Source organism: Rhinopithecus roxellana, chromosome 13 (genome assembly GCF_007565055.1).
Source record: "Rhinopithecus roxellana isolate Shanxi Qingling chromosome 13, ASM756505v1, whole genome shotgun sequence".
NCBI lineage: Eukaryota > Metazoa > Chordata > Mammalia > Primates > Cercopithecidae > Rhinopithecus > Rhinopithecus roxellana.
In genome coordinates, this window is record NC_044561.1 from 10,696,138 (window position 1) to 10,721,409 (window position 25,272).

General features: G+C 42.8%; 1 protein-coding gene across 1 annotated transcript in view; it reads right to left on the reverse strand.

The window, feature by feature from the left end:
* MAPK1 (mitogen-activated protein kinase 1) overlaps window positions 1-25,272 on the reverse strand; it is a 106,244-nt gene that overhangs the window by 41,595 nt on the left and 39,377 nt on the right. Inside the window, exons 2-3 of the mRNA XM_030913899.1 lie at window positions 5,687-5,869; window positions 3,885-4,074 (exon numbers count right to left, since the gene is read on the reverse strand). Of these exons, the coding sequence (XP_030769759.1) occupies window positions 3,885-4,074; window positions 5,687-5,869 (373 nt within the window). The remainder of the gene's footprint in view (window positions 1-3,884; window positions 4,075-5,686; window positions 5,870-25,272) is intronic.

A 25,272-nucleotide genomic window follows, 5' to 3' on the forward strand; every position in this document is an offset into this window, starting at 1 on the left:
AAACATAGCTTTATTCCTTTTGTGCCCACCTGACTCTTAGTTGCACTGATCCAGGGAAAGAAGCTGGTTCCATCCCATGTGGAAAGGACATAAACCTGTATCAGAAGGATCCTAAGACGTGACAGAGTCCAGTCCACACAATATCTGATGAAGGAAGCTGTCCTCTACAACACCTTACTGGACATTGGCCACCGTGTTCACCCACCGTGACAAAACCCACTGCTTTTTACACACAGTTCTAGAAGGCTCCCCATGATCTACTTGCAACCAACCTTTCCAGCTTAGTGTCAATGACTCCCTATTACTCATCCAATGCTGCAGCCACAGGGAGGAAGACTCAGTGTTTTTGGTAGTAGTCCCTCCCTTATTTTATTTCTGTACCCTCTGCCTACAATACTCCATGTCCAATACAGCCGCTGGCTTCCCACAGGAAAAGCTACCCATCCTCGAGGGCCGGCACAGACACCACCTTCTCCCTGCTGCCTCCTAGCCCCAGCCAGAGCTAAACCACCTCTCTCCTTTGCATCTGTACACCATTTTTTTCTCCATCTCAGTTACAGAACATCTCATTATAATCACCTACTGTCTACCAGATTTCTGATCTATCAGTTTTCAGATTTCAAGGGCAGACCCTCATCTCTCTTGTCTGGCATATCTCACAGGGCTTCTCATAGGAGTGTCTGTCGAACTGAAATCTAACAAATGATTATTGCTATACATCTGTATGTACTGAAGCAGCTTTATTAAGCTATAATTCACACATCATACAATTTGCTCATTTAAAGTGTGTAACTCAATGGTTTTAGTATTATAATGGTGGACTTACACAACCATTACCACCATCCAATTTGAAAATATTTTTATAACCTCAAAAAGAGATTCCAGTGAGTTAGTATTCCTTCCTTCATTATTCTCCCAACTCCTCCAGCCCTAGGCAATCAGTAATCCACTAATCTAATTTCTCTCTCTATGGATTTGCCTATTCTAGACATTTCATGTAAACAGAATCATACAATATGTGTCCTTTGCGACTGCCTTCCTTCACAGACATAATGTTTGCAAGATTCATCCATGTTGTAGCATTATCAGTACTTCACTCCTTTCTCTTCTACTGTGTGGATCCACCACATTTTATTTATTCATCATCAGTTGGACATTTAGATTGTTTCTACTTATTGGCTATAGTGAACAATACCGCTATGAAGATTTGTGTTCAAGTTTTTGTGTAGATGCATGTTTTCTTATACTTTTGTCTTTTTTTTTTTTTTTTTGAGATGGAGTCTCGCTCTGTCACCCAGGCTGGAGTGCAGTGGCCAGATCTCAGCTCACTGCAAGCTCCGCCTCCCGGGTTCACGCCATTCTCCTGCCTCAGCCTCCCGAGTAGCTGGGACTACAGGCGCCGCCACCTCGCCCGGCTAGTTTTTTGTATTTTTAGTAGAGACAGGGTTTCACCGTGTTAGCCAGGATGGTCTCGATCTCCTGACCTCGTGATCCGCCCGTCTCGGCCTCCCAAAGTGCTGAGATTACAGGCTTGAGCCACCGCGCCCGGCCTGATGCATGTTTTCATTTTCACTAAGGAGTGGAATCCTCACCAACACTTACTATCTGACTTTTTAAATTACAGCCATCCTAGTTAGGATAAAGTTATTTCAATGTAATTTTGATTTGCATTTTTCTATTGACTAATGATGTCAAGCGTCTACCATTCCATGTGCTTATTGGCCATTTGTATATCTTCTTTAGAGAAATGTCTATTCAGATCCTTTGTCCATTTTTTAAACTAGACTATTTACCTTTTCATTTATTGAGTTATATTATGAGTTCTTCATATATTCTAGTTGTAAGTCTCTTACCAGATGTGTGATTTGCAAATACCTTCTCTTATTCTGTGGCTTGCCTTTTCACTTTTTTGATGGTTTGCTTTGTAGCATAAGTTTCTAATCTTGATGAACTTCACTTACTTTTTTTCTTTTGTTGCCTGTGCTTTTGGTGTCATGTCTAAGAGGCTTTGCCTAACATAAGATTGCAAAGATTTACTTCTATGTTTTCTAAGAGTATTAAAGTTTTAGCTTTTAAATTGAGTTCTTCAATCCATTTTGAATTTTTTTTTCCTTTTGAGACAGGGTCTCACCCTGTCACCCCAGATGGAGTGCAGTGGCACAATCTCTGCTCACTGCAACTTCCACCTCCCAGGCTCAAGCAGTCCTCCCACTCAGCCTCCTGAGTAGCTGGGACCACAGGCACATGCCACCACGCCCAGATTAATTTTTTTGTATTTTTGGTATAGATGGGGTTTTGCCATGTTGCCCAGGCTGGACTTGCTCCACAGCTCAGGCAATCCACCTGCCTTGGCCTCCCAAAGTGCTGGGATTACAGGCACTGCACCCAGCCATTTTGAATTAATTTTTTCATCTTTTTGTATGTGGCTATTCAGTTGTCCCAGATTCATTTGCTGAAAAGACTATTCTCTCCCCAATGAAGGGTCCTGGCATCCTTGTCAAAATTCAGCTGACCAGAGATATATGGGCTTATTTACTGACTCTCGCTTCTATTCCACTGACCTATATGTCTATTCTCATGCCAGTAGCACACTGTCTTGATTACTGTGTTTTGCAGCAAGTTTTGAAATCAGGAAGTGTATCAGTCCTCCTCCTCCATATGAATTTCCATATGAAGTTTAGGATCAGCCTGTCAATTTCTATAGAAAAAAAACAGCTGGGGCTTTGACAGGGATTGCACTAAATCTGCAGATCAATTTGGAGAATACTGCCATCTTAACAGTACTAAGTCTTATGATCCATGGACATGGGATATCTTCCCATTTATTGAGGTCTTCTTGAATTCCTGTGCATTTTTTTAGACTGAATTGACATCGCTCTATCACATCTAAGATATCCATAAATTTCCCTCCTTGTTTACCTGTGATACCCATTAAAATAGAAATATGTAAATGCTGCATATTTTCAGGAGAACTCTGAGGACTGTAAAGAATTTGGGGTTTTCTTATTTAGCTGGAATGCCATATTAGGTATTAAAGTCAGTGAGGTTAAGTTTTCTGCTGCTATCTTTTGAATAAAATTTATTGAAGAAAAATGTAACCAACGAAATAGATGATTTTAAAACTAATACATAATGTACATGATCCTGTTTACCTACATAAAGTATAAAAGTACACATGTATGTAAGAGCATAGAAAATACTTTGGGAGAAAATACACCAATTTGTTTTTTGTTTGTTTGTTTTTTGGGGACGGAGTTTTGCTCTGTCACTCAGGCTGGCGTGCAGTGGTGTGATCTCGGCTTCCTGCAACCTCCACCTCCCGGGTTCAAGCGGTTCTCCTGCCTCAGTTCCCACGTAGCTGGGATTACAGGGGCGTGCCACCATGCCCAGCTGATTTTTGTATTTTTAGTAGAAATGGGGTTTCGCTATGTTGGCCAGGCTGGTCTCAAACTCCTGACCTCAGGTGATCCATCCACCTCGGCCTCCCAAGGTGCTAGGATTACAGGCGTGAGCCACCGCAACCGGCCACCAATTTGTTACAGTAGTTAGTTATCTTGGCCTGGTGCTGTGGCCCATGTATGTAATCCCAGCACTTTGGGAGGCTGAGAAAGGAGGACTGCTTGAGCCCAGGAGTTCAGACCAGGCTGGGCAACATACTAAGACTCTGTCTTAAAAAAAAAAAAGAAAAAAAAAAAGTATCTCTGGGGGAAAAGGAGCAATGGGATACGGAAGAAGAGGACTACCACTCTACTAGCATTTTTGCCACAAAAATGTTTTTGGGCATTTCTGGTGACATTTAAAATACGATAGTGACAAATATAACTATGCTTCAGTGAAAGAGTTTTTCAATATATATCACCTTAATAGTTAATAACCTGGCTGACCTTGAGATCACAGGTGGTGTTGAGCAGCAGGTTGGAAGGCTTGAGGTCACGGTGCAGAACGTTAGCTGAATGGATATATTTTAACCCTCTGAGGATCTGGTAAAGAAAATAGCAGATATGGTCGTTGCTGAGGTGTTGTGTCTTCAAGAGCTTGTAAAGATCTGTTTCCATGAGGTCTTGTACTATGTATCTGTTTGCACAGGTTAAGTAAAACACCAATTAGCTGGTCATATTTAGCAAAGCGTTGAAAACAAAAATGCATCCTCTTGACTCTCTTCCCAAACAGTCCATTATTACACGATGAGGCCCTTAAAGGAAAGAAACTGAGGAAAACTTGGTTTCTTTCATGGAAGGAATCTGAAGTCGTTAACTTCTTTTAGGTCCTGTGAGATGGCAAGAATTACGGCATTACATCTGACTGATCCAGTTATGGGCCTAGACTGAGATCTGAAACGGGCTGTTACAGAAATTCTGGTCAATCTTCAAGTCTCAACCTCTTTGTTCTCTAAATTGTCCACCATCAATGAACCCCCTCCAAGGTTTGCTGGAAATACTGGTGGCCTGTAAGTAGCACATATTCCCTCCTCTGTTTGGTTCAGTAACCTGTAATGTCACTATTCTTTTTCCTTCTTGTTGCCGCTCCCCTCCTCTCAAGCTCCTCAAAAGCCAAACATAAAACTTCCAGAAATACAGGTCTAGAAACATACTCTTACTAGTAAATCCAACCCTAAGTCTATTTTCTTACTCTCTTATAACTGTTAAGATCCTAAATAAATAAAACTATGGGCAAGTCATGCTAAGAAGGGGTTTGTGCGTGTTTTGTTCCACTTGCTTTCTTGCCTGGTCACTTATTTAACTACCTAAAACTTCAGCTATGGCTACTTTCCTTCTAACAGAAATTAAATTATTAAAGCATTTAGCCTTTAACTTCATCATAGTATTATTTCATTAGCAGTATTTCTGCATTTTTTTTACTCTCTTCTGTGTAAATACTATTCTCTGTTTCTTACAGATTGATGCTAGAAGTGGCGCAGCATGGGATTCAAAGGAAACATGATTTTAAAATCTGTCATTTGAGAGAGGCTTATTTTCATGGCAAAAGTAAAGTAGGACCAACAGGTGGTAGTGGCAGGAGGCATTTCACTTCAAATATCACTACAACTTATTAACAGAGCTGTTTAAAAATGGAAAGGGCTGCCTAGAGACAGCGAGCTCCCGCACCCTGGAGGGGTGGAATACAAATTGGGTAAACTGGTAGGAGTGCTGTATAACCCTCTCCCATCTTGTAGATCCTCTTCAGTATACTTAACCTCTCTATCTTTCAAATGGAGTCTGCCCAGGCAGCATCCTCTAAACCTGTTCAGTCCAGATATCTAAATGTTGGTCATAGTTAATCACATAATTTCAGAGCCCAGTTGACCCGAAAGATCATGACAACCAGTTCCTTCATTTTAAAGGTGGGGAAACTGAGACCTAAAGTAGTGACCTGATTCTAAGATCAGGACAGTCCTGATTTCACCTGGTAGACAGCCAGGGCACCCTCTTTCTTAGTCTACTACTGATCTTCCCTTTACCTTTTCATCATCACAACAAACCATCCCTTGGACAGAAAAAAACATGACTGCAAATGGAGTTAACCAAGATTTTCCATGACTAGACTTAGGGAGTAAATGGCAAACAGATTACGATTTTCCCTTTAGCATGTTTAAAGCACTTTTCCTTTAAGTTCAGGAAATTTCAAGTTCTATTTACTCAACAAGGTTACCAAGCAGTGGAATTGGCTAGTTGCCTAAAAAGGATACACATCTTTCATTTGCTCGATGGTTGGTGCTCGAATAATGTCATTGATTCCAATGATGTTCTCATGTCTGAAGCGCAGTAAGATTTTTATCTCCCGCAGGGTTCTCTGGCAGTAGGTCTGGTGCTCAAAGGGGCTGATTTTCTTGATAGCTACTCGAACTTTGTTGACATTATCATAAGCAGAGCTTAAAAGAGAGAGAAAGACAGATGGCATTAAAAACAGCCCTCAGAATATTTGAAGAATGCAAATTGGCAAAGTATTATATTTTTAACACTCTGTGTAAACACCTGTTTCATACCTGTGAAGGTAGCATGGATATTATCCACAAAAAGGCCTCAAGCTAGGGAGGATGGATGTAACTGACATGAGACAGCATACAGCGACTCTCAAAACTAAGAGAGAACCTAGCCCTGTTAATTGGGTGAATGTGTATTTTCATAAACCCAGAAACATGCGTTTATAAACCCAGAAATACACAAACAAGCATTTTCCCATTGTCTTTTTTTTTTTTTTGAGACAGAGTCTCGCTCTGTCACCCAGGCTGGAGTGCAGTGTCGGGATCGCAGCTCACTGCAAGCTCCGCATCCCGGGTTTACGCCATTTTCCTGCCTCAGCCTCCCGAGTAGCTGGGACTACAGGCGCCCGCCACCTCGCTCGGCTAGCTTTTTGTATTTTTTAGTAGAGACGGGGTTTCACCATGTTCGCCAGGATGGTCTCGATCTCCTGACCTCGTGATCCGCCCGTCTCCGCCTCCCAAAGTGCTGGGATTACATTTCCCATGGTCTTAAATGGCAACTGCATTCTGGTGAGAATAACTGCATTCTGCACTTCTGCCTCCAAAACACCTTCCTACTGTTGTATCAAATTCCTCTGACACAGAAGAAACATTCAAATAACCGACAACCGTACATCTTTATCCCTAACAAAAATGGACCCAAGAGAACACCTTGATGATTTGTATCAACTTTGTTTCTCTCACTTACAAAATGATATGACCATTTCTTCCAAGAAACTGAATCAAGATGTTTGGGTAGTTTTATAACAAAACCTAGAAAGTATTATTCGAAAAACACACTTGCGGCAGTAACATGGGGCCCAGTTCTTTCCAAGTTGTCCTTAATGTCTGATATACCAGAATTCTAAGTAAAAGCAATAATAAAAATTATGCCTTCAATTTTATGAATTTGAATCTTGAGAATTACTACTATCTTTATGATAAACATTCTATTACAATCTTGTGTATAAGAAATTTTCATATTAATAAATGTCAACATCTGGCCCACTGACCAAAGCAATAAAATAACACTGACAGGCAATAAGACAACATTTCTTGTTTCCTTGGGATAAGTGCTAGAATAGAAAACAGTAAAATAACTTTATTCTATATGCTTCTAAGGCCGGGTGCAGTGGCTCACGCCTGCAATCCCAGCACTTTGGGAAGCTGAGGTGGGCAGATCACTAGAGGACAGGAGTTTTGAGACCAGCCTGGACGACATGGTGAAACTCTGCCTCTACTAAAAATACAAAAAAATTAGCCAGGCATGGTGGCACACACCTGTAATCCCAGCTACTTGGGAGGCTGAGGCACAAGAATCACTTGAACCTGGGAAATGGAGGTGACAGTAAGCCAAGATTGTACCACTGCACTCCAGCCTGGGCAACAGAGTGAGACTCTGTCTCTAAATAAAGTTTATGCTTCTATAATAATATTTAGGCCGGGCGAGGTGGCTCAAGCCTGTAATCCCAGCACTTTGGGAGAACGAGACGGGTGGATCACGAGGTCAGGAGATCGAGACCAACCTAGCTAACACGGCGAAACCCCGTCTCTACTACAAAATACAAAAAACTAGCCGGGTGAGTTGGCGGGCGCCTGTAGTCCCAGCTACTTGGGAGGCTGAGGCAGAAGAATGGCGTAAACCCGGGATGCGGAGCTTGCAGTGAGCTGAGATCCGGCCACTGCACTCCAGCCTGGGCAACAGAGCGAGACTCCGTCTCAAAAAAAAAAAAAAAAGAAAAAAAAAATAATATTTATCAGTCTACTAATCCAAAGAATTATTGATATATTTATCTGATTCTATGACAAGATAATGCTCTAGAGGGGAACTTTGTCTTACTAGGATCCAATTATCCTACAACACCATTAACACACAGTACACAGGTGGCCCCAAATGCTCTGAAATATATATATATATATATATTTTTTTTTTTTTGAGACGGAGTCTTGCTCTGTCGCCCAGGCTGGAGAGCAGTGGCCGGATCTCAGTTCACTGCAAGCTCCGCCTCCCAGGTTCACGTCATTCTCCTGCCTCAGCCTCCTGAGTAGCTGGGACTACAGGCGCCCGCCCACCACGCCCGGCCATTTTTTTGTATTTTTTAGTAGAGACGGGGTTTCACCGTGTTAGCCACGATGGTCTCGATCTCCTGACCTCATGATCCGCCCGTCTCGGCCTCCCAAAGTGCTGGGATTACAGGCTTGAGCTACCGCGCCCAGCCTGAAATATATTTTCTTAAGTAAAAGAACCACTACTCAAATCTTATTTTGCTTTGGTTTGGTGCATGAGGCCCTAAGCCAGTAATTTTCAACTAGACATGCAACAGGATATATAATAATAATTTAACATAGCATTAAAAAGCATATATAATAAGCCAGCTTATTCAGTATTGGGAATATTTTTAGAAATAAAAATTCTATTTTGGTAATTCAACTCATAGAACAAGAGTTCAACGACAGGACAGATTAGTTACAAAATACTGGTTTAAACACAACATTACAATTTTCTAGTGTTAATATTATAAATTTCTAGTGTTAACAGTCAAATGTGGCCATAATTTGCTCTGCAAAATTATAATCCAACAAAATTTTTGGAGAGAGGAGCTTATGGTCAGTGTGCCCCTCTACTGTATCAACACTCAGTGACGAAATAACTGCCCCCCGCTTTTTAAAATTTTTTTGGGAAGGAGCCTCGCTCTGTCGCCTAGGCTGGAGTGCAGTGGTGCGATCTCGGCTCACTGCAAGCTCCGCCTCCTGGGTTCATACCATTCTCCTGCCTCAGCCTCCAGGAGCCTGCCACCACACCCAGCTAATTTTTTGTATTTTTAGTAGAGACAGGGTTTCACCATGTTAGCCAGGATGGTCTTGATCTCCTGACCTCGTGATTGGCCCACCTCGGCCTCCCAAAGTGCTGGGATTATAGGTGCGAGCCACCAGACCCGGTCAACTGCCTCCTTTTAATTGAGAAAACATGAGATCATCTTCATCTGGTACCACTTGAAAAAAAGGAGTCTGGTCCATGGAGTTTGGTCTGTTCCTGTCTGCTCCACTTAACCATTCTGCTGGTTTTTTGGTTTACTCAATCTATCTTTCAGAGAACTGATGACAAAGAGGGATGCACTCTTCCATAACAACTCCATACTTGCTAGTTTCTCCTTGGATTTATAGGTTTTGTTTTATATATTTTATTGTTGATACTTGGGAAATAAGGCATACCATGAACTTTCAGGTGTCTATGAATAGTTTATGCTTTAAAATCACTTTGACATTACCAACTGTATCTTGTTTTGCTCAACCCCTTTTGTCTGTAACTACCACCACACTACAGGTTTTTGCTATGTGTCTCTTATCACAGGAATCAAAAGATGGTTCACTAAAAAGGAACATTAAAAAAGAAGGCTGGGCGCGGTGGCTCACGTCTGTAATCCCAGCACTTTGGGAGGCCAAGGCAGGTGGATCATGAGGTCAGGAGATCGAGCCATCCTGGCCAAAACTGTGAAATCCCGTCTCTACTAAAAATACAAAAATTAGCTGGGTGGAGTGGTGCACACCCATAGTCCCAGCTACTTGGGAGGCTGAGGCAGGAGAATCGCTTGAACCCAGGAGGCGGAGGCTGTAGTGAGCTGAAATCACGCCACTTCACTCCAGCCTGGCAACAGAGCGAGACTCGGTCTCAAAAAAAAAAAAAAAAAAAAAAAAAAAAAAAAAAAAAAGGCGGGGGCAGTCCTAATGGAGGTGTGTGGTGATAGTTCATTGTGGTTTTGATTTGCATTTCTCTAATGATTCACGATGATGACCATCTTTTCTTATGTCTTCTTTTATGTATTCAATGTTACGCCTTTTTTTATTTTTTTTTTGGAGATGAAGTCTCGCTGTGTCACCAGGCTGGGGTGCAGTGGCATAATCTCGGCTCACTGCAACCTCTGCCTCCCGGGTTTATGCGATTTCCTGCCTCAGCCTCCCAAGCAGCTGGGATTACAGGATCTCCTGACCTTGTGACCCGCCTGCCTCGGCCTCCCAAAGTGCTGAGATTACAGGTGTGAGCTACCCACCACGACCACCCAGGATTGCCACTATTAAAAACAAACAGGCCGGGCGCGGTGGCTCAAGCCTGTAATCCCAGCACTTTGGGAGGCCGAGGCGGGCGGATCACGAGGTCAGGAGATCGAGACCATCCTGGCTAACACGGTGAAACCCCGTCTCTACTAAAAAAATACAAAAAACTAGCCGGGCGAGGTGGCGGGCGCCTGTAGTCCCAGCTACTCGGGAGGCTGAGGCAGGAGAATGGCGTAAACCCGGGAGGCGGAGTTTGCAGTGAGCTGAGATCTGGCCACTGCACTCCAGCCTGGGTGACAGAGCGAGACTCCTTCTCAAAAAAAAAAAAAAAAAAATAAAATAAAATAAAAACAAACAAACAAACAAATAAACAGAAAACAGTAAGTGTGAGGATGTGGATAAATTCGAACCTTGTACTCTATTGTTGAGTGTGTAAAATGGTGTAACCACTTGGAAATTCCTCAAAAAATTAAAAATAGAAATCCCATATGGTCCAGCAATCCCACTTCTGAGCATACATCCAAAACAATTCAAAGTAGAATCTTCAAGAGCTATTGCCAGGTTCATGTTCACTGCAGCATTATGCACAATACACAAGATGTGGAAGCAACTGAAATGTCCACTATGGATGAATGGATAAACAAAATGTAGCATATACAGAGTGGAATATTATTGAGCTTTAAAAAAAAAAAAAAAAAAAAAAACAAGGAAATTCAATTCAACATCCCAAAACCATGCCTGGCTAATATTTTTTATTTGTTTATTTATTTTGAGACACAGTCTCGCTCTGTCACCCAGGCTGGAGTGCAGTAGCGCATCTTGGCTCACTGCAAGCTCTGCCTCCCGCGTTCTCGCCATTCTCCCGCCTCAGCCTTCTGAGTAGCTGGGACTACAGGCACCCGCCACCACGTCCGGTTAATTTCTTTTATTTTTGTATTTTTGGTAGAGACACGGTTTCACCATGTTAGCCAGTATGGTCTCGATCTCCTGGCCTCGTGATCTGCCTGCCTCGGCCTCCCAAAGTGCTGGGATTACAGGTGTGAGCCACTGCGCCCGGCCAATTGTTTTTAATTTAAAAACTTTTTGGTAGAGATGGGGTCTCGCTATGTTATCCAGGCTGGTCTTGAACTCCTGGTCTTAAGTGATCCTCCCACCTCAGCCTCCCAAAGTGCTAGGATTACAGGCATGAGCCATTGTGCCTGGCCTGAATTAATATTCTTAACTGTCTACACTACTCAGTGTGGTCTGCAGAGTCAATGCAATCCCTATCAAAGTTCCAATGCCATTTTTCACAGAAACAGAAAATGCAAGCTTTAAATTAATATATGGAACCACAGAAGACCCCATATAGCCAAAGCAATCTTGAGCAAGAACAAAGGTGGAGGCTTCATATCACCTGATTTCAAAATACACTACAAAGCTATAGTAACCAAAAGAGCATGACACTGCAGGGATAGGGTGATATGTGCAGATAATTTGTTAGAGTATAAAGTTTTAGTTAACCAGGATGAGTAAGTTCTACAGTTCTATCCTACAGCAAAATATAGAAGGAGTTCCGAGTAGTCCCAGCTACACCGAAGGCCGAGGTGGGTGAAGGCCACCCGCGTGACCACGGATAGCCGCCCTCGCATCGGTGCGCTGCAGCGTCAAGTGGGATGGCCACTGGTATTATATACTTGCAAATTGCTAAAAGATTAGATCTTAAACATTCCCACCACAAAAAGTATGTGAGATAACAGATATGCTAATTAGCTTGATTTAATCATTTCACAATATACACATATATCAAAACATCATGTTGTACACCATGAATATATACTAATTTTTTTTCCAGCACTTCCACTTCAGCTTCATATACTAATTTGTATTTGTCAATTATACCTTAATAAAGCTGGGTGGGGGGCAGGGAATCAGCATGGTACTGGCATGAAAACAGACAAATAGACAAATAGAACAGAATAAAGAGCCGAAACAAAGGATAGTCTCTTCAATAAATGGGGCTGGGAAAAATGGATATCCACTTGCAAAAGAAGAAATGGATACTTATTTCACACCCTATACAAAAATCAAATCAAGACAGATTAAAGACAAAAATTGTAAAACCTGAAATCATAAAACTACTACAAGAGGCCAGGCGTGGTGGCTCATGCCTGTAATCCTAGCACTTTGGGAGGCCAATGTGTGCGGATCACAAGGTCAGGAAATCGAGACCATCCTCGCTAACATGGTGAAACCCTGTCTCTACTAAAAATACAAACAAAGAAAAAAAAATTAGCTGGGGGTGGTGGCAGGGTGTCTGTAGTCCTAGCTACCCAGGAGGCTGAGGCAGGAGAATGGTGTGAACCCGGGAGGCAGAGCTTGCAGTGAGCTGAGATCGCACCACTGTACTCCAGCCTGGGCAACACAGCGAGACTCCATTTCAAACAAACAAACAAACAAACAAACAAAACTACTAGAAGAAAATATAGGGGGAAAGCTTCTTGACACTGATCTGGGCAATTATTTTTTGGTTATGACCCCCAAAGCACAGGCAACAAAAGCAAAAAAAGACAAATGGAATTGCATCAAACTAAAAAGCTTCTGCACAGCACAAGCAGCAATCAACAGAGTGAAGAGACAACGCACAGAATGGGAGAAAATATTTACAAACCACATATCTGATAAAGGGCTAATATTTAAAATATATAAGAAATTCAAACAATTCAACAGCAGGAAACAAACAAAATATTTAAAAATGGGCAAAGGCCAGGAGCAGTGGCACCTGCTTGTAGTCCTAGCAATTCAGGAGGCTGAGGTAGGAAGACTGCTTGAGACCAAGAGTTCAAGACCAGCCTGGGCAACACAGAGAGCCCCTGTCTCAAAAATGGAAAAAAAAGCAGGTGGGGGTGGTAGAGAGTGGGGGCAAAGAACCCAAATAGACATTTCTCAAAATAAGACATACAAATGGCCAACAGGTATATGAAAAAAGGCTCAACATCACTAATCAGAAAAATGCCAATCAAAACCACAATGACATATCACCTCACAGCTATTAGAATGGCTATTATCAGCTGTGTGCGGTGGCTCACGCCTGTAATCCCAGCACTTTGGGAGGCCACGGCAGTCGGAAAACCTGAGGTCAGAAGTTTGAGACCAGCCTGGCCAACATGGTGAAACCCTGTCTCTACTAAAAATACCAAAGTTAGCCAGGCGTGGAGGCAGGTGCCTGTAATCCTGACTACTTGGGAGGCTGAGTCAGGAGAATCACTTGTACTCAAGAGGCGGAGGTTGCAGTGAGCTGAGATGGCACCACTGCACTCTAGCCCGGGCAACAAGAGTGAAACTCTGTCTCCGAAGGAAAAAAAACAAAAACAAAAACATGTAAATGTTCTTGCCCCCACCACACACAAACGTAACTATGTGAGGTGATGGGTATCTTAATTAGCTTTACTGGGGGGATCATTTCGCATGGTATACGTATATCAAAACATCACATTGAACACAGTAAATACATTCAACTTTTATTTGTCAATTATGCCCCAATAAAGGTGGGGGGAGAAACCAAAAAGGTCATTCTATCATATGCTATAACATGGATGAAGCTTGAGAACATTGTATCAACAGAAATAAACAAGTCACAAAAAGACAAATACTGCATAATTTCACTTATATGAGGTATTGAATATTAATAGACTCAGAATCAGAAAGGAGAAAGGTGGTTACAAATGGCTGAGGAGACGGAGAAATGGGGAGATGTGTTCAAGAGTACAGGTTTTCAATTTATTTTCCAAGATGAAAAAGTTCCACATCTGTTGTGCAACAATGTGAATATACTTAACACTACTGAACTGTGTACCTAAAAATGGTTAAGACGGTTAATTTTGTTTTTTACCAAAACACATAATTAACCAAAACAATTTTTCTTTGTAAAGTGATGAAGTCTCGGATGGGCACAGTGGTTCACGCCTATAATCCCAGGACTTTGGGAGGCCGAGGCAGGCGGAGTACGAGCAAGACTCCGTCTCAGGGGGGAAAATGAGAGACAGAGAGGCTGCCCAGGCCGGTCCTGAATTCCCGAAGTCACTTCCTCAGCCTTCCAAGTAGTTGGGACTACATGCACATGCCATGTAAAAAAAAATTTTTTAAGGGGGAATGAGACATGTTAAAGAGGGAAAAATATTAAATGTGAATTTTTTTTTTTTTGAGATGGAGTCTCGCTCTGTTGCCCAGGCTGGAGTGCAGTGGTGCAATCTTGGCTCACTGCAACCTCTGCCTCTTGGGTTCAAGCGATTCTCCTGCCTCAGCCTCCTGAGTAGCCGGGACTACCAGCAACCGTCACCATGCCCAGCTAATTTTTTGTATTTCAGTAGAGACAGGGTTTCACCATGTTGGCCAGGATGGTCTCGATCTCCTGACCTCACGATCCACCCACCTCGGCCTCCCAAAGTTCTGGGATTACAGGCATGAGTCACTGCACCTGGCCCTTTTCTTTCTCTCTTTTGAGATGGGCTACTCTGTCATCGATGCTAGAGTGTACTGGCGCAATCATGGCTGACTGCAGCCCCAACCTCCCAAGTAGCCAGTAGTGTAGCAGTGTAGCGGGGACCACAGGCGAGCACCACCATGCCTGGCTAATTAAAAAAAGTTTTTTTGGAGACGCAGGGTTCTACAATGTTGCCCAGGCTGGTCTTGAACTCCTGAACTCAAGTGATCCTCTTGCCTTGGCCTCCCAAAGTGCTAGGATTACAGGCGTGAACCACCACACCTGGCCAATAATGGGGGAAACTTTTATCCAGCATTGGGTTAGTACCTTCTATATATCAAGAACTATTCTAACATTAGGATGCAAAGATTATGATTAATATTCTGGGCCAGGGATGGTTGCTAACACCTGTACTCCCAGCACTTTAGAAGGCCAAGGCAGGCATATCATGAGATCAGGAGTTTGATACCAGCCTGGCCAACATGGTGAAACCCCATCTCTACTAAAGATAAAAAAAATTAGCTGGGCATGGTGGCACACGCCTGTAATCCCAGCTACTTGCAAGGCTGAGGCAGGAGAACTGCATGAACCCAGAAGGCAGAGGCTGCAGTGAGCCGAGACTGTGCCACTGCTCTCTAGCCTGGGCGACAGAGCTAGACTCCATCTCAAAAAAATAAACAAATAAATACTCTTCCCTTGAGGAGCCCAAGATATTGAGACTGTCTAGTCATCTTAAATGAACACAACCTCAAGTCCCAGATGAATTCTATCCTAAGAACCATAACTCATGGAGAATGGGAGGATATTAAGGTCCGAAGTGAGTACACCCATCTCAAGTCTCAAAACGGATAGATTCCTGCTATTTGATAAGAAAAGGAAATGAGATTCCTGCTATTTAATAACAGGAAATGAACTATTGATATATGCAACACAGATGCATCTCAAATAATTATGGTGAGTGAAGCCAGACCAAAAGAAACGTATTTCCATTTATAGAAAATACAAAGTAATCCTGGGTTTACTTTGGATTTACCCCCAGGGTTGCCTGGGAATGGGAGGAAGATGATTACAATTGGAAAGGAGGTAACTTTTGGAGGCAATCAGTATGTTCCTTATCCTGACTGTGTTGATGGTTTCGTAGGTGTGTAACGTATTAAAACTTATCCAACTTTATACTTTAAATGTGTGCAATATTTTGTATATCAATTATTTCTTAGTAAAGCAATTAAAAAAAAAAAAAAAGGAGCCAGGGCTCTTTGGCCACATGATCCATTCCAGTGCTGCGGCGAGTGGGAAACAGATTCTAGAAGTGTGCTGATCAATAAACGTAGAAGTCCATGAAATTCTGGAGTAGATTATTTAACAGATGTTTTGTGATCGCTTAGGGAAGAAAAGGGAACCAGCATGAGTCAATTATGAACAAGTCATGCTAAACTAGCTTTATTTCCTGTTTTGATAGGGTTACCACAACAACACGAAATGAAGACACAGTTTCGGTGAATTCAAGCCACGCTTGTCAAGAACTTCCCATTTGTGAGGCTTCATGTTAGGACTGGTGGCAAAAACAATGATCCTGCTCTTAAGAAATGTGCAACTTTGTGAGGGAAGGAGACAGGAACACAGAATATACTTTGCCTTTTATCATAGTAAAGCAAGGAGGAGCTGGGTTAATTTCAAATACTAAGGGAAGGATTAAAAGATGAAGCCCACAAAAGCCATATCCTGAAGGATGAGTAGGCTTCTGACAGAAAAGCAAGACCGCAAAGAAAAGAAAGAGGAAACATGAGGCGAGGTAAACGACTGAGACACCTGTGGTCACTGTCCACCAACCCTCACCCAGCCATGCCCATGCCCATGAGAGAAGGTTTCTGGGGTCAGGGGACCATGCTCCTCAGGTGCCCCAGAATCCCTTGCATCTGGAAAAGTGTAGGTCCACACCCAGCAGGTGCACTTGAGGTGGGGCAGCTGCTCGCTGGCATGTATTGTGCCTAGACTGTGCAGGCAGGAGGCCACACACATGTGCTCAAGCTCACAACACATGGACAGTGCTGTGGCTGGGAAGGGAAGAGGACTATGCTGAAGGCCTGCTCTGCTGAAACTACTGACACAGAACTCTAAGGAGCCTGAGTATTTTCTATTTGAACCCAACCTTCCAGGTCATTAAGAAGGTACATTAGGCCTGGTGCGGGCATGGTGGTGCACGCTTGTGATCCCAGCACTTTGGGAGGGTGAGGAGGGCAGATCACTTGAATCCAGGTGTTCCAGATCAGTGTGGACAACATCATGAAACCCTGTCTCTACAAAAAATACAAAAATTAGCTGGGAATGGCGGCACTTGCCTGTAGTCCCAGCCATCCGGGGGACTAGGCAGGAGGATCACTTGAGCCAGGGAGGTTGAGGCTGCAGTGAGCCATGATTGTGCCACTGCACTCCAGCCTGGGTGACAATGTGAGACCCTATCTCAAAAAAAAAAAAAAAAAAAAAAAAAAGGAAAAGAAGGCATATCTGTCATGGCAGGAGGAGACAGCAAAGTCTGCTTAATGTTTCTTAGGTCAATCTTTTTTTTTTTTTTTTTTTTTTTCCCATTTGTATTCTTAACCTAGGCGAGGTAGACCTGGGTCTGGGAGGTACATAAAGAAGGTGGAGGTGAGGGACAAAGATAGTTTTGAGCATCCTGATTTAAAAATCTAAGGATGCTTGCGGGCGATTCAGATGGAGGAGATGACGGTTCCATCCTTCCAGCAGCATCAGGAGAGAGATCAAGTTGGGAATCCTTAATAGAAGCCACAGTGGTTAGCACTCCTGCAGAGAGAGAACTTCAAGAAAAGAGGTTGGAGGACAAAACTCAGGAGCAGCATGAGGATGAAGAATCAGTTCAAGAAAATGAAAAGAAATGATAATGGAGTAAGAATCTTTAGGCCGGGTGCAGTGGCTCACGCCTGTAATCCCAACACTTTGGGAGGCCAAGGTGGGAGGATCACGAGGTCAGGAGATCAAGACCATCCTGGCAAACATGGTGAAACCCCCGTCTCTACTAAAAATACAAAAAATTAGCCGGGTGTGGTGGCGGGCACCTGTAGTCCCAGCTACTCAGGAGGCTGAGGCAGAAGAATGGTGTGAACCCGGGAGGTGGAGCTTACAGTGAGCTGAGATCATGCCACTGCACTCCAGCCCGGGCGACAGAGTGAGACTCCGTATCAAAAAAAAAAAGAACTTTGTTGTCCAACTCCAAAGGCCATGTCCATGTACTTCTGCTTAACCATGTAGCAGAACCAGAAAAGGGTGGTGCTTCCCAAGACAAAGAAGGAAGGCGTTTCAAACAGGAGAGAATGAGAAAGGTAAGAACTGGAAAGCATTCACTGAATCTGCATGGTAACTGTGGTTCAAGTAAGGAAATGGAGAGGATGGGGAGAGGAGCAGAAGTAGTACGGACGACTACTTTTTAAAGAGTGATAAGGCAAGGATAAGGAAAAAAAACTTAAATCCAGGTGAAAAACTGAGAGGCATAGGGTGTTACGAAAGCCATGGTTGGGGGTGGGGGGAGGGGAGGCTGAAGGCTGCAGGACCAGGTAGGGTGAAAGAGAAGGCTCCAATGGCTAACTGAGGGGGGGAAGAGAAGCGAGAGTAAATTCAGGCAGAGATGTGGGGCAGTGGTGTAGAGGCTTGTGGGAACCTAGGGTGACAGAGTGCCTGCAGAGAGGGGGACACACAGGGACATGACAGGGGAAGCTGGAGGGTGGGTAAGAGCCAGGCCATATTTATATTTTCATAATTGTATCCTGGGAAGCCATCAAAGGATGCTAAGCACAGACTTTAAGCATGCCAACATTTATATTTTTACAACATTTCCTCAGGTAGCAGCTTGTTGAAAGAATGGGGAGGATGGTGCACTGGGTCACCTGCAGGCAAGGAGCCCTTTCTGCCAACTTGGAATGAGGGGAGCCACAGCTCTGGATAAATGGGCAAACAGTAGGCTCACAAGAAATGGGTGCTTATTTCACAAACTTCCCATGTCCTAGCAGGGTCCTGTTCAAGCAGTCTCCATCCAATTAGATGAAATTCCTCAAGGGCACAACTATATGTTCTAAATAGCTCATGTCTTCTTTACTGCAGCTGCAACCAAATTTGTAGGGCAGGAAAAAAACAGTATCCTTATCCAATGCCTCTCAACGAAGATATGCTAACAAAAACCCTACAGGTGGCCACAAATGCCCTAAGGAACAAGCTGTTAGCCAGAAGTACTCTGGTCCTGACAACTCAGCTTCCACCTGTCCTAGCCCCAAGATACATGAAATACTAATGGGCCCCAGGCTCAAGTGACCCAGATATTTCAAATGTCTTTTTATTTTCTTTCTTTCTTTCTTTCTTTTTTTTTTTTTAAGACAGAATCTTGCTGTCATCCAGGCTGGAGTGCAGTTGTGCGATCTCGGCTCACTGTCATCTCACCCTCCCAGGTTCAAGTGATTCTCCTGCTTCAGCCTCCCAAGTAGCTGGGACTACCTACAGGTACAGGCCACCAAGCCCAACTAATTTTTTTTTTTTTTTTTTTTTTTAAGTAGAGACGGAGTTTCACCATGTTGGCCAGGCTGGTCTCAAACTCCAGACCTCAAGTGATCCACCCACCTCGGCCTCCCAAAGTGCTGGGATTATAGGCATGAGCCACTGCACCCGGCCTATTCTTTATTCTTAAGACTTTATTCATTTGAAAGTTTTGCTTTTGTGGTAAGGTACAGTTCCTTTCACTGATGTTTATTTGTTCTATCATTTCTCATAACCCCCTACATCCTGGAGGTACTTGCGTTCTTGTAGAAATATTTAGGTCTGTCCATGGCCCTGACCCTGTAAATAGGGCACTTGACATTACCATTGTTCTCCAATGCCCACAGAAGCTCAGAAAGCAATGAACCAACCTGATCCCCACAGCTATACCACTTCCAATACAGCTACCACCTTCTTTTTATTTTTTTTGAGAGAGTCTCCCTCTGTTGCCCAGGCTGGAGTACAGTGGTGCGATCTTGGCACACTGCAAGCTCCGCCTCCCAGGTTCAAGTGATTCTCCTGCCTCAGCCTCCTGAGTAGCAGGCACGTGCCACCACGCCTGACTAATTTTTGTATTTTTAGTAGAGCGGGGTTTTACCATGTTGGTCAGGATGGTCTCGAACTCCTGACCTCGTGATCCACCTGCCTCAGCCTCCCAAAGTGCTGGGATTACAGGCATGAGCCACTGTGTCCACTCATCTCCTCCTTTCAACACCATACTTACTACTGTGTGAAAAGCAACAAATGTTAATATGGTTAATGCAATACACGGTACTTTCAAGTCTTGCGTCTTCCTATGTGAAGACTTCGGTTTTTGGTGTATTTTATATGAGGCAGACATATACTCAGTAGCAATTTAAGTACATTGAAGGTATTAAAAAACAGAGTTCTTAGGAGCTTGAGGATTCTGTTTTACAAAAAAAGACTGATAGTACTTGAAATCAATCTTATAGACTGGTGGGGTTTGTGATTAAGTATGAAGAATAAGAAATGTCCATATCTGCCCATGAAATCATTTTCTCCCTGTGCTCTGATTAAAATTGATAAACATTGAAACTGAGATTAAAACAAAATTCTACACATTAATCATTTATGCATTCACTTTACATTAAACTTGCTTATACTTACTGAAAATACTGCTTTGTCTTAGTTTATAGATGTATATTACTCAAAATATTTATAGTTTATTTACTGGCCAGGTAATGATGGTATTGAAAAGAAGTTATCAACAATTCTTATTTAATAGTATCTAATTTATTGAGTGTTTATTATCTGTCAGGCTCTGCTCTATGTTAGTATCTGTGGACCTCTCTAAGAAGGTGGTATTTAATGGTGCCTTGAAAAGCAGGCAGGATTTTAATAGGCAGCACATGAAAAAGTACTTAAGGAAGAAGCAGCTACAGGAGCTGAAGCATGGAAGGCTGAGTACCAGTGCTGGATAGTTCAGTATGGCTGGAGTTTACACCTGTCCAGGGAAGAACAAAAGGTGATGTTACTGGAAAGCTGAGAAATCTGTACTTTACTTCGATAATAGAACATGAAGAGTCCAGATGTGGTGGCTCATGCCCGTAATCCCAGCACTTTGGGAGGCCGAGGCAGGTGGACCACCAGAGGTCAGGAGTTCGAGACCAGCCTGGCCAACATGGTGAAACCCCATATCTACTAAAAACATAAAAATTAGGCGTGGTGGTGCGTGCCTGTAATCCCAGCTACTGGGGAGGCTGAGGCAGGAGAATCATTTGAATCCAGGAGGCGGTGGTTGTAGTGAGCCAAGATCATGCCATTGCACTCTAGCCTGGATGACACAGTGAGACTCTGTCTTGGGGAAAGCAGGGCAGGGGAAGGCAGGAGAGGGGAGGGGAGAGGGAGGGAGGGGAGAGGAGGGGAATCAGAAACACAGGTATAGAACTGACTGAAGGCCGGGTGTGGTGGCTCATGCCTGTAATCCCAGCACTTTGGGAGGCTGAGGCGGGTGGATCACCTGGGGTCAGGAGTTTGAGACCAGCCTGACCAACCTGGTGAAACCCTGTCTCTACTAAAAATACAAAAATTAGCAGGTTCCTGTAATTCCAGCTACCTGGGAGGTTGAGGCAGGAGAACTGCTTGAACCCAGGAGGTGGAGGGTGCAGTGAGCCAAGATCATGCCACTGCACTCCAGCCTGGGAGACAGAGCAAAACTCCATTTCAAAAAGAAAAAAAAGAGAGAGAAAAAAAAACTTGACTAAAGAGGCTAAAACTAGACATAGGGAGACCAGTTATAATTCTTGAAATATCTATACCCATCAACACTCTGAAATTACAGTGCTTGTTAGACCTGCTGCCTGATCTTGCTATTTATGGCATTAGTAAAGAAGGACATATAAAGGCTTCTTAATTTTTCAAAAGTGGTATTTCAGTATAACTGACTCCCTTTGTAATCTCACATTTTATTCATTTAAAATAATCTGAAAAGCAGCCACAAGTCTCACCAACTGCCTAAAGGATTCACAGCATTAAAAAAAAAAAAAAAAAAAAGGGCCGGGTGCTGTAGCTCACACCTATAACCCCAGCACTTTGGGAGGCCAAGGAGGGTGGATCACGAGGTCAGGAGATCGAGACCATCCTGGCTAACACGGTGAAACCCCGTCTCTACTAAAAATACAAAAAATTAGCCGGGCGTGGTGGTGCGCACCTGTAGTCCCAGCTACTCGGGAGGCTGAGGCAGGAGAATGGCGTGAACCCGGGAGGCGGAGCTTGCAGTGAGCGGAGATCGTGCCACTGCACTCCAGCCTGGGCGACAAAGCAAGACTCCATCTCAAAAAAAAGAAAAAAAAAGATGAGAACTCTTGTTTTAAGGGCAATTTATAGATGCAGTGGAAATGGCAGAGACAGGAAACTAGTACAGAAGTTTGTATTCAAGAGAAAAAAATGTCAGTTTGGGAGCTTAAAGGATGTGCATCAAATAACTTTAAAAACATTCAAATGTTAAAGTCAATTTTATTTGTTAAATAATCACGTACATTACGTTAAGCACTGTGGATAAAGCAGTAAAAATAGAACGCTCTCTGCCCTCATAAACTATATGAGAGGAGATAAAGAGACACAGAGGCCGGGCACAGTGGCTCACACCTGTAATCCCAGCACTTTGGGAGGCTGAGGCGGGTGGATCACCTGAGGTCAGGAGTTCGAGACCTGCCTGATCAACATGGTGAAACTCCGTCTCTACTGAAAATACAAAAATTAGCTGGGCATGGTGCCGTGCATTTGTAGTCCCAGCTACTTGGGAGGCTGAGACAGGATAATCGCTTGAACCAGGGAGGCAGAGGTTGCAGTGAGCTGAGATTGTGCCACTGTACTCCAGCCTGGGTGACAGAGGGAGATTCCATCACAAAAAAAAAAAAAAGAGAGAGAGAGAGAGAGACATAGATATTAATAAACATATTTGTCATAAACATATGACTACATTATACATTATGATAATTGGTAAGGAAAATGCAAGTTATATAATTAATGTTATTAAGGATAACTAGAAAACTTAGTTTAAAATAGAAGCTTACGGAAGGCTCTTCTTCTCTTAAGGAAATTAGGGAGGCATTTAAACAGAGAACTTAAGGATGAGCCAGAATTAACCAGGTTGCCAGTAGCACTCTCAAGTCAGTAAAACAATTAAAACAAAAACAAAACAAAAAACCACCCACCACATCTCTGAAGGGAGTGGTAAAGTCCTTGGAATGTGTAAGAGTAACGACGGTGGAAACGGAGAGACAGCCAAGACTGAAAGGGAAAGGCTACTGAATGGGATCCATGAATGAGACGGTGAGCAGAGCAGGCCAGATAAGATCATCAGGGTCAAAAATGAATTGTGCAGATAGGAGAAAATATTTGCAATATGTAGGACTTGTATTTAGAATACATAAAAAACTCTTAAAACTTCAAAACAAGACTACAAACAATGCAATATTACAAATAGGCAAAAGAATAAACACTTCCTTTGTGACAACAAATATGAAAATATGATGGATGAGTCATAAAGGAAATGTAAATTAAAACCAAATACCCATTAGAATGGCTGAAATAACTGACCAATACCAAGTGCTGGTGAGGATGCAGCAAACCTGAAACTCTCATATACAGATGTCTGTAGGAGCTTTATTCCTAACAACCCCAAACTGGGTACAACCCAAATGTTAATTAACAAGGAAAGGGTAAACAAACTGTGGTACATCCATGCAACAGGACAGTACTCAGCAATAAAAGGAATTACTACTAATCCATGAAACAAGGACAAATCTGAAAAACACTATGCTAAATGAAAGAAGCCAAACACAAAGAGAACAAACTTTTAAATCCCATTTATATGAGATTCTAGAAAAGCTGAAGCTAACCTATAGTGATAGAAAGCCGTGGCCAGGTGCAGTGGCTCACAGCTGTAATCCTACGACTTTGGGAGGCTGAGGTGGGCGGATGATGAGGTTAGGAGTTCGAGACCAGCTTGGCCAACATGGTGAAACCCCACACCTACTAAAAATACAAAAATTAGCTGGGTGTGGTGGTACAGCTCTGTAATCCCAGCTAGTCAGGAGGCCAAGGCAAGAGAATCGGTTGAACTTGAAAGGCGGGAGGTTGCAATGAGTCGAGATCACACCATTGCACTCCAGCCTGGGTGACAGAGCTGGACTCCGTCTAAAAAAAAAAAGGAAAGAAAAGAAAAGAAAACTGTTTGCCTGAGGCACAAACTGACTGCAAAGGTGCCCAAGAAAGCTTTCTGAAGTGATATAAATATTCTGTATCTTTATTGTGGTGGCAGTTACACAACTACATACATGTGTCAAGATTTCACTGAACAGGGCCGGGCACGGTGGCTCAAGCCTGTAATCCCAGCACTTTCGGAGGCCAAGACAGGCGGATCACGAGGTCAGGAGATAAGAGATCATCCTGGCTAATAACATGGTGAAACCCCATCTCTACTAAAAAAAATACAAAAAACTAGCCGGGAGAGGTGGCGGGCACCTGTAGTCCCAGCTACTCAGGAGGCTAAGGCAGGAGAATGGCGTGAACCCGGGAGGCGGAGCTTGCAGTGAGCTGAGATCCGGCCACTGCACTCCAGCCTGGGCGACAGAGCGAGACTCGGTTTCAAAAAAAAAAAAAAAAATGGTTTCACTGACAGTACACATAAAAAGATACATTTTATTGCATATAAATTATATCTCAAAAGGTGATTTTTAAAAAAATTTAGCTGTGCTACAAAATTAACGGGTTGATTCTCTTTCATGGTTCATAAGCTTGTATTCAAGGAAGTTCCAAGGGAAATGCTCTCCAAACAAGTTTTGAGTAATGACAGTATCATTAGAATAAATGCCCAGCCTTTCACAATCATTTCAAAGGCTTTGACATAAAATTTCTAATATTTTTAGGTTTTCTTCCCATCCTCTCCATCTCATCATTATAGTCATGTCTCATAGTAGAGGCTCAATATTTGTGGATAATATATCCACCTTATTTAGACAAATGTTATTATCATGCACAAGCACCATATACTGTAGCAACTAAAATGCTACCTATCAACTGTTAATGGGTTATTTTTAGGGAAAGCTATTAAGCTGTTCTCTAAGCCACCCATTTTGGTGAACTTTAATTATCTGAACACGAAACTACAGTACTTTGTTTCACAGATAAAAATTAACTTGTCTTCAGATGCTAAGTTAGACTGAGCCAAACTAATGTTCCAAAAATAAATAGGTAGATAATACTCATGATTGCTTTAAAAGAAAATGTACTCCAAAAAAAAAAAAAAAAAAAGGAAAATGTATTCCTTACTTTAGGTTGGTTCTCTGACAATTCGCTAACCAAGAAAAACAGTGCAAAGGTTTTTTTTTTTTCAGATGCTGCAAACCATTAAGTGAACAATTAAAAGCTAGCCTAAGGTTATTTTAGCAATAAAACCAGTAATAGTAAATGCTTTGCATTTGTAATTATTTTAAGAGCTAATGTTCCAACGTACTATAGGTACCATGGCTTAAAATCTGGTCATTAACAAGTGTGCAACTTCTCTAGAAAAGATGCTCTGGAGAGCCCAGAGCTTGGACAAGTTTTGTTGGTTACATATGCATTTGTCAATTTCTTCAGTAACAAAATAGGCTAAAAGACCCAGAAAAGGTTTCAATTCTCGTCCTATCCCTCACTAGCTGAGAGACACTGGTTGAGTTACCTAGTATCTCAGAGCAACCATTTGCTTGGCTAGAAAATGAGGAAAGCCCGGGGGTTGTGAAGATTACAGAAA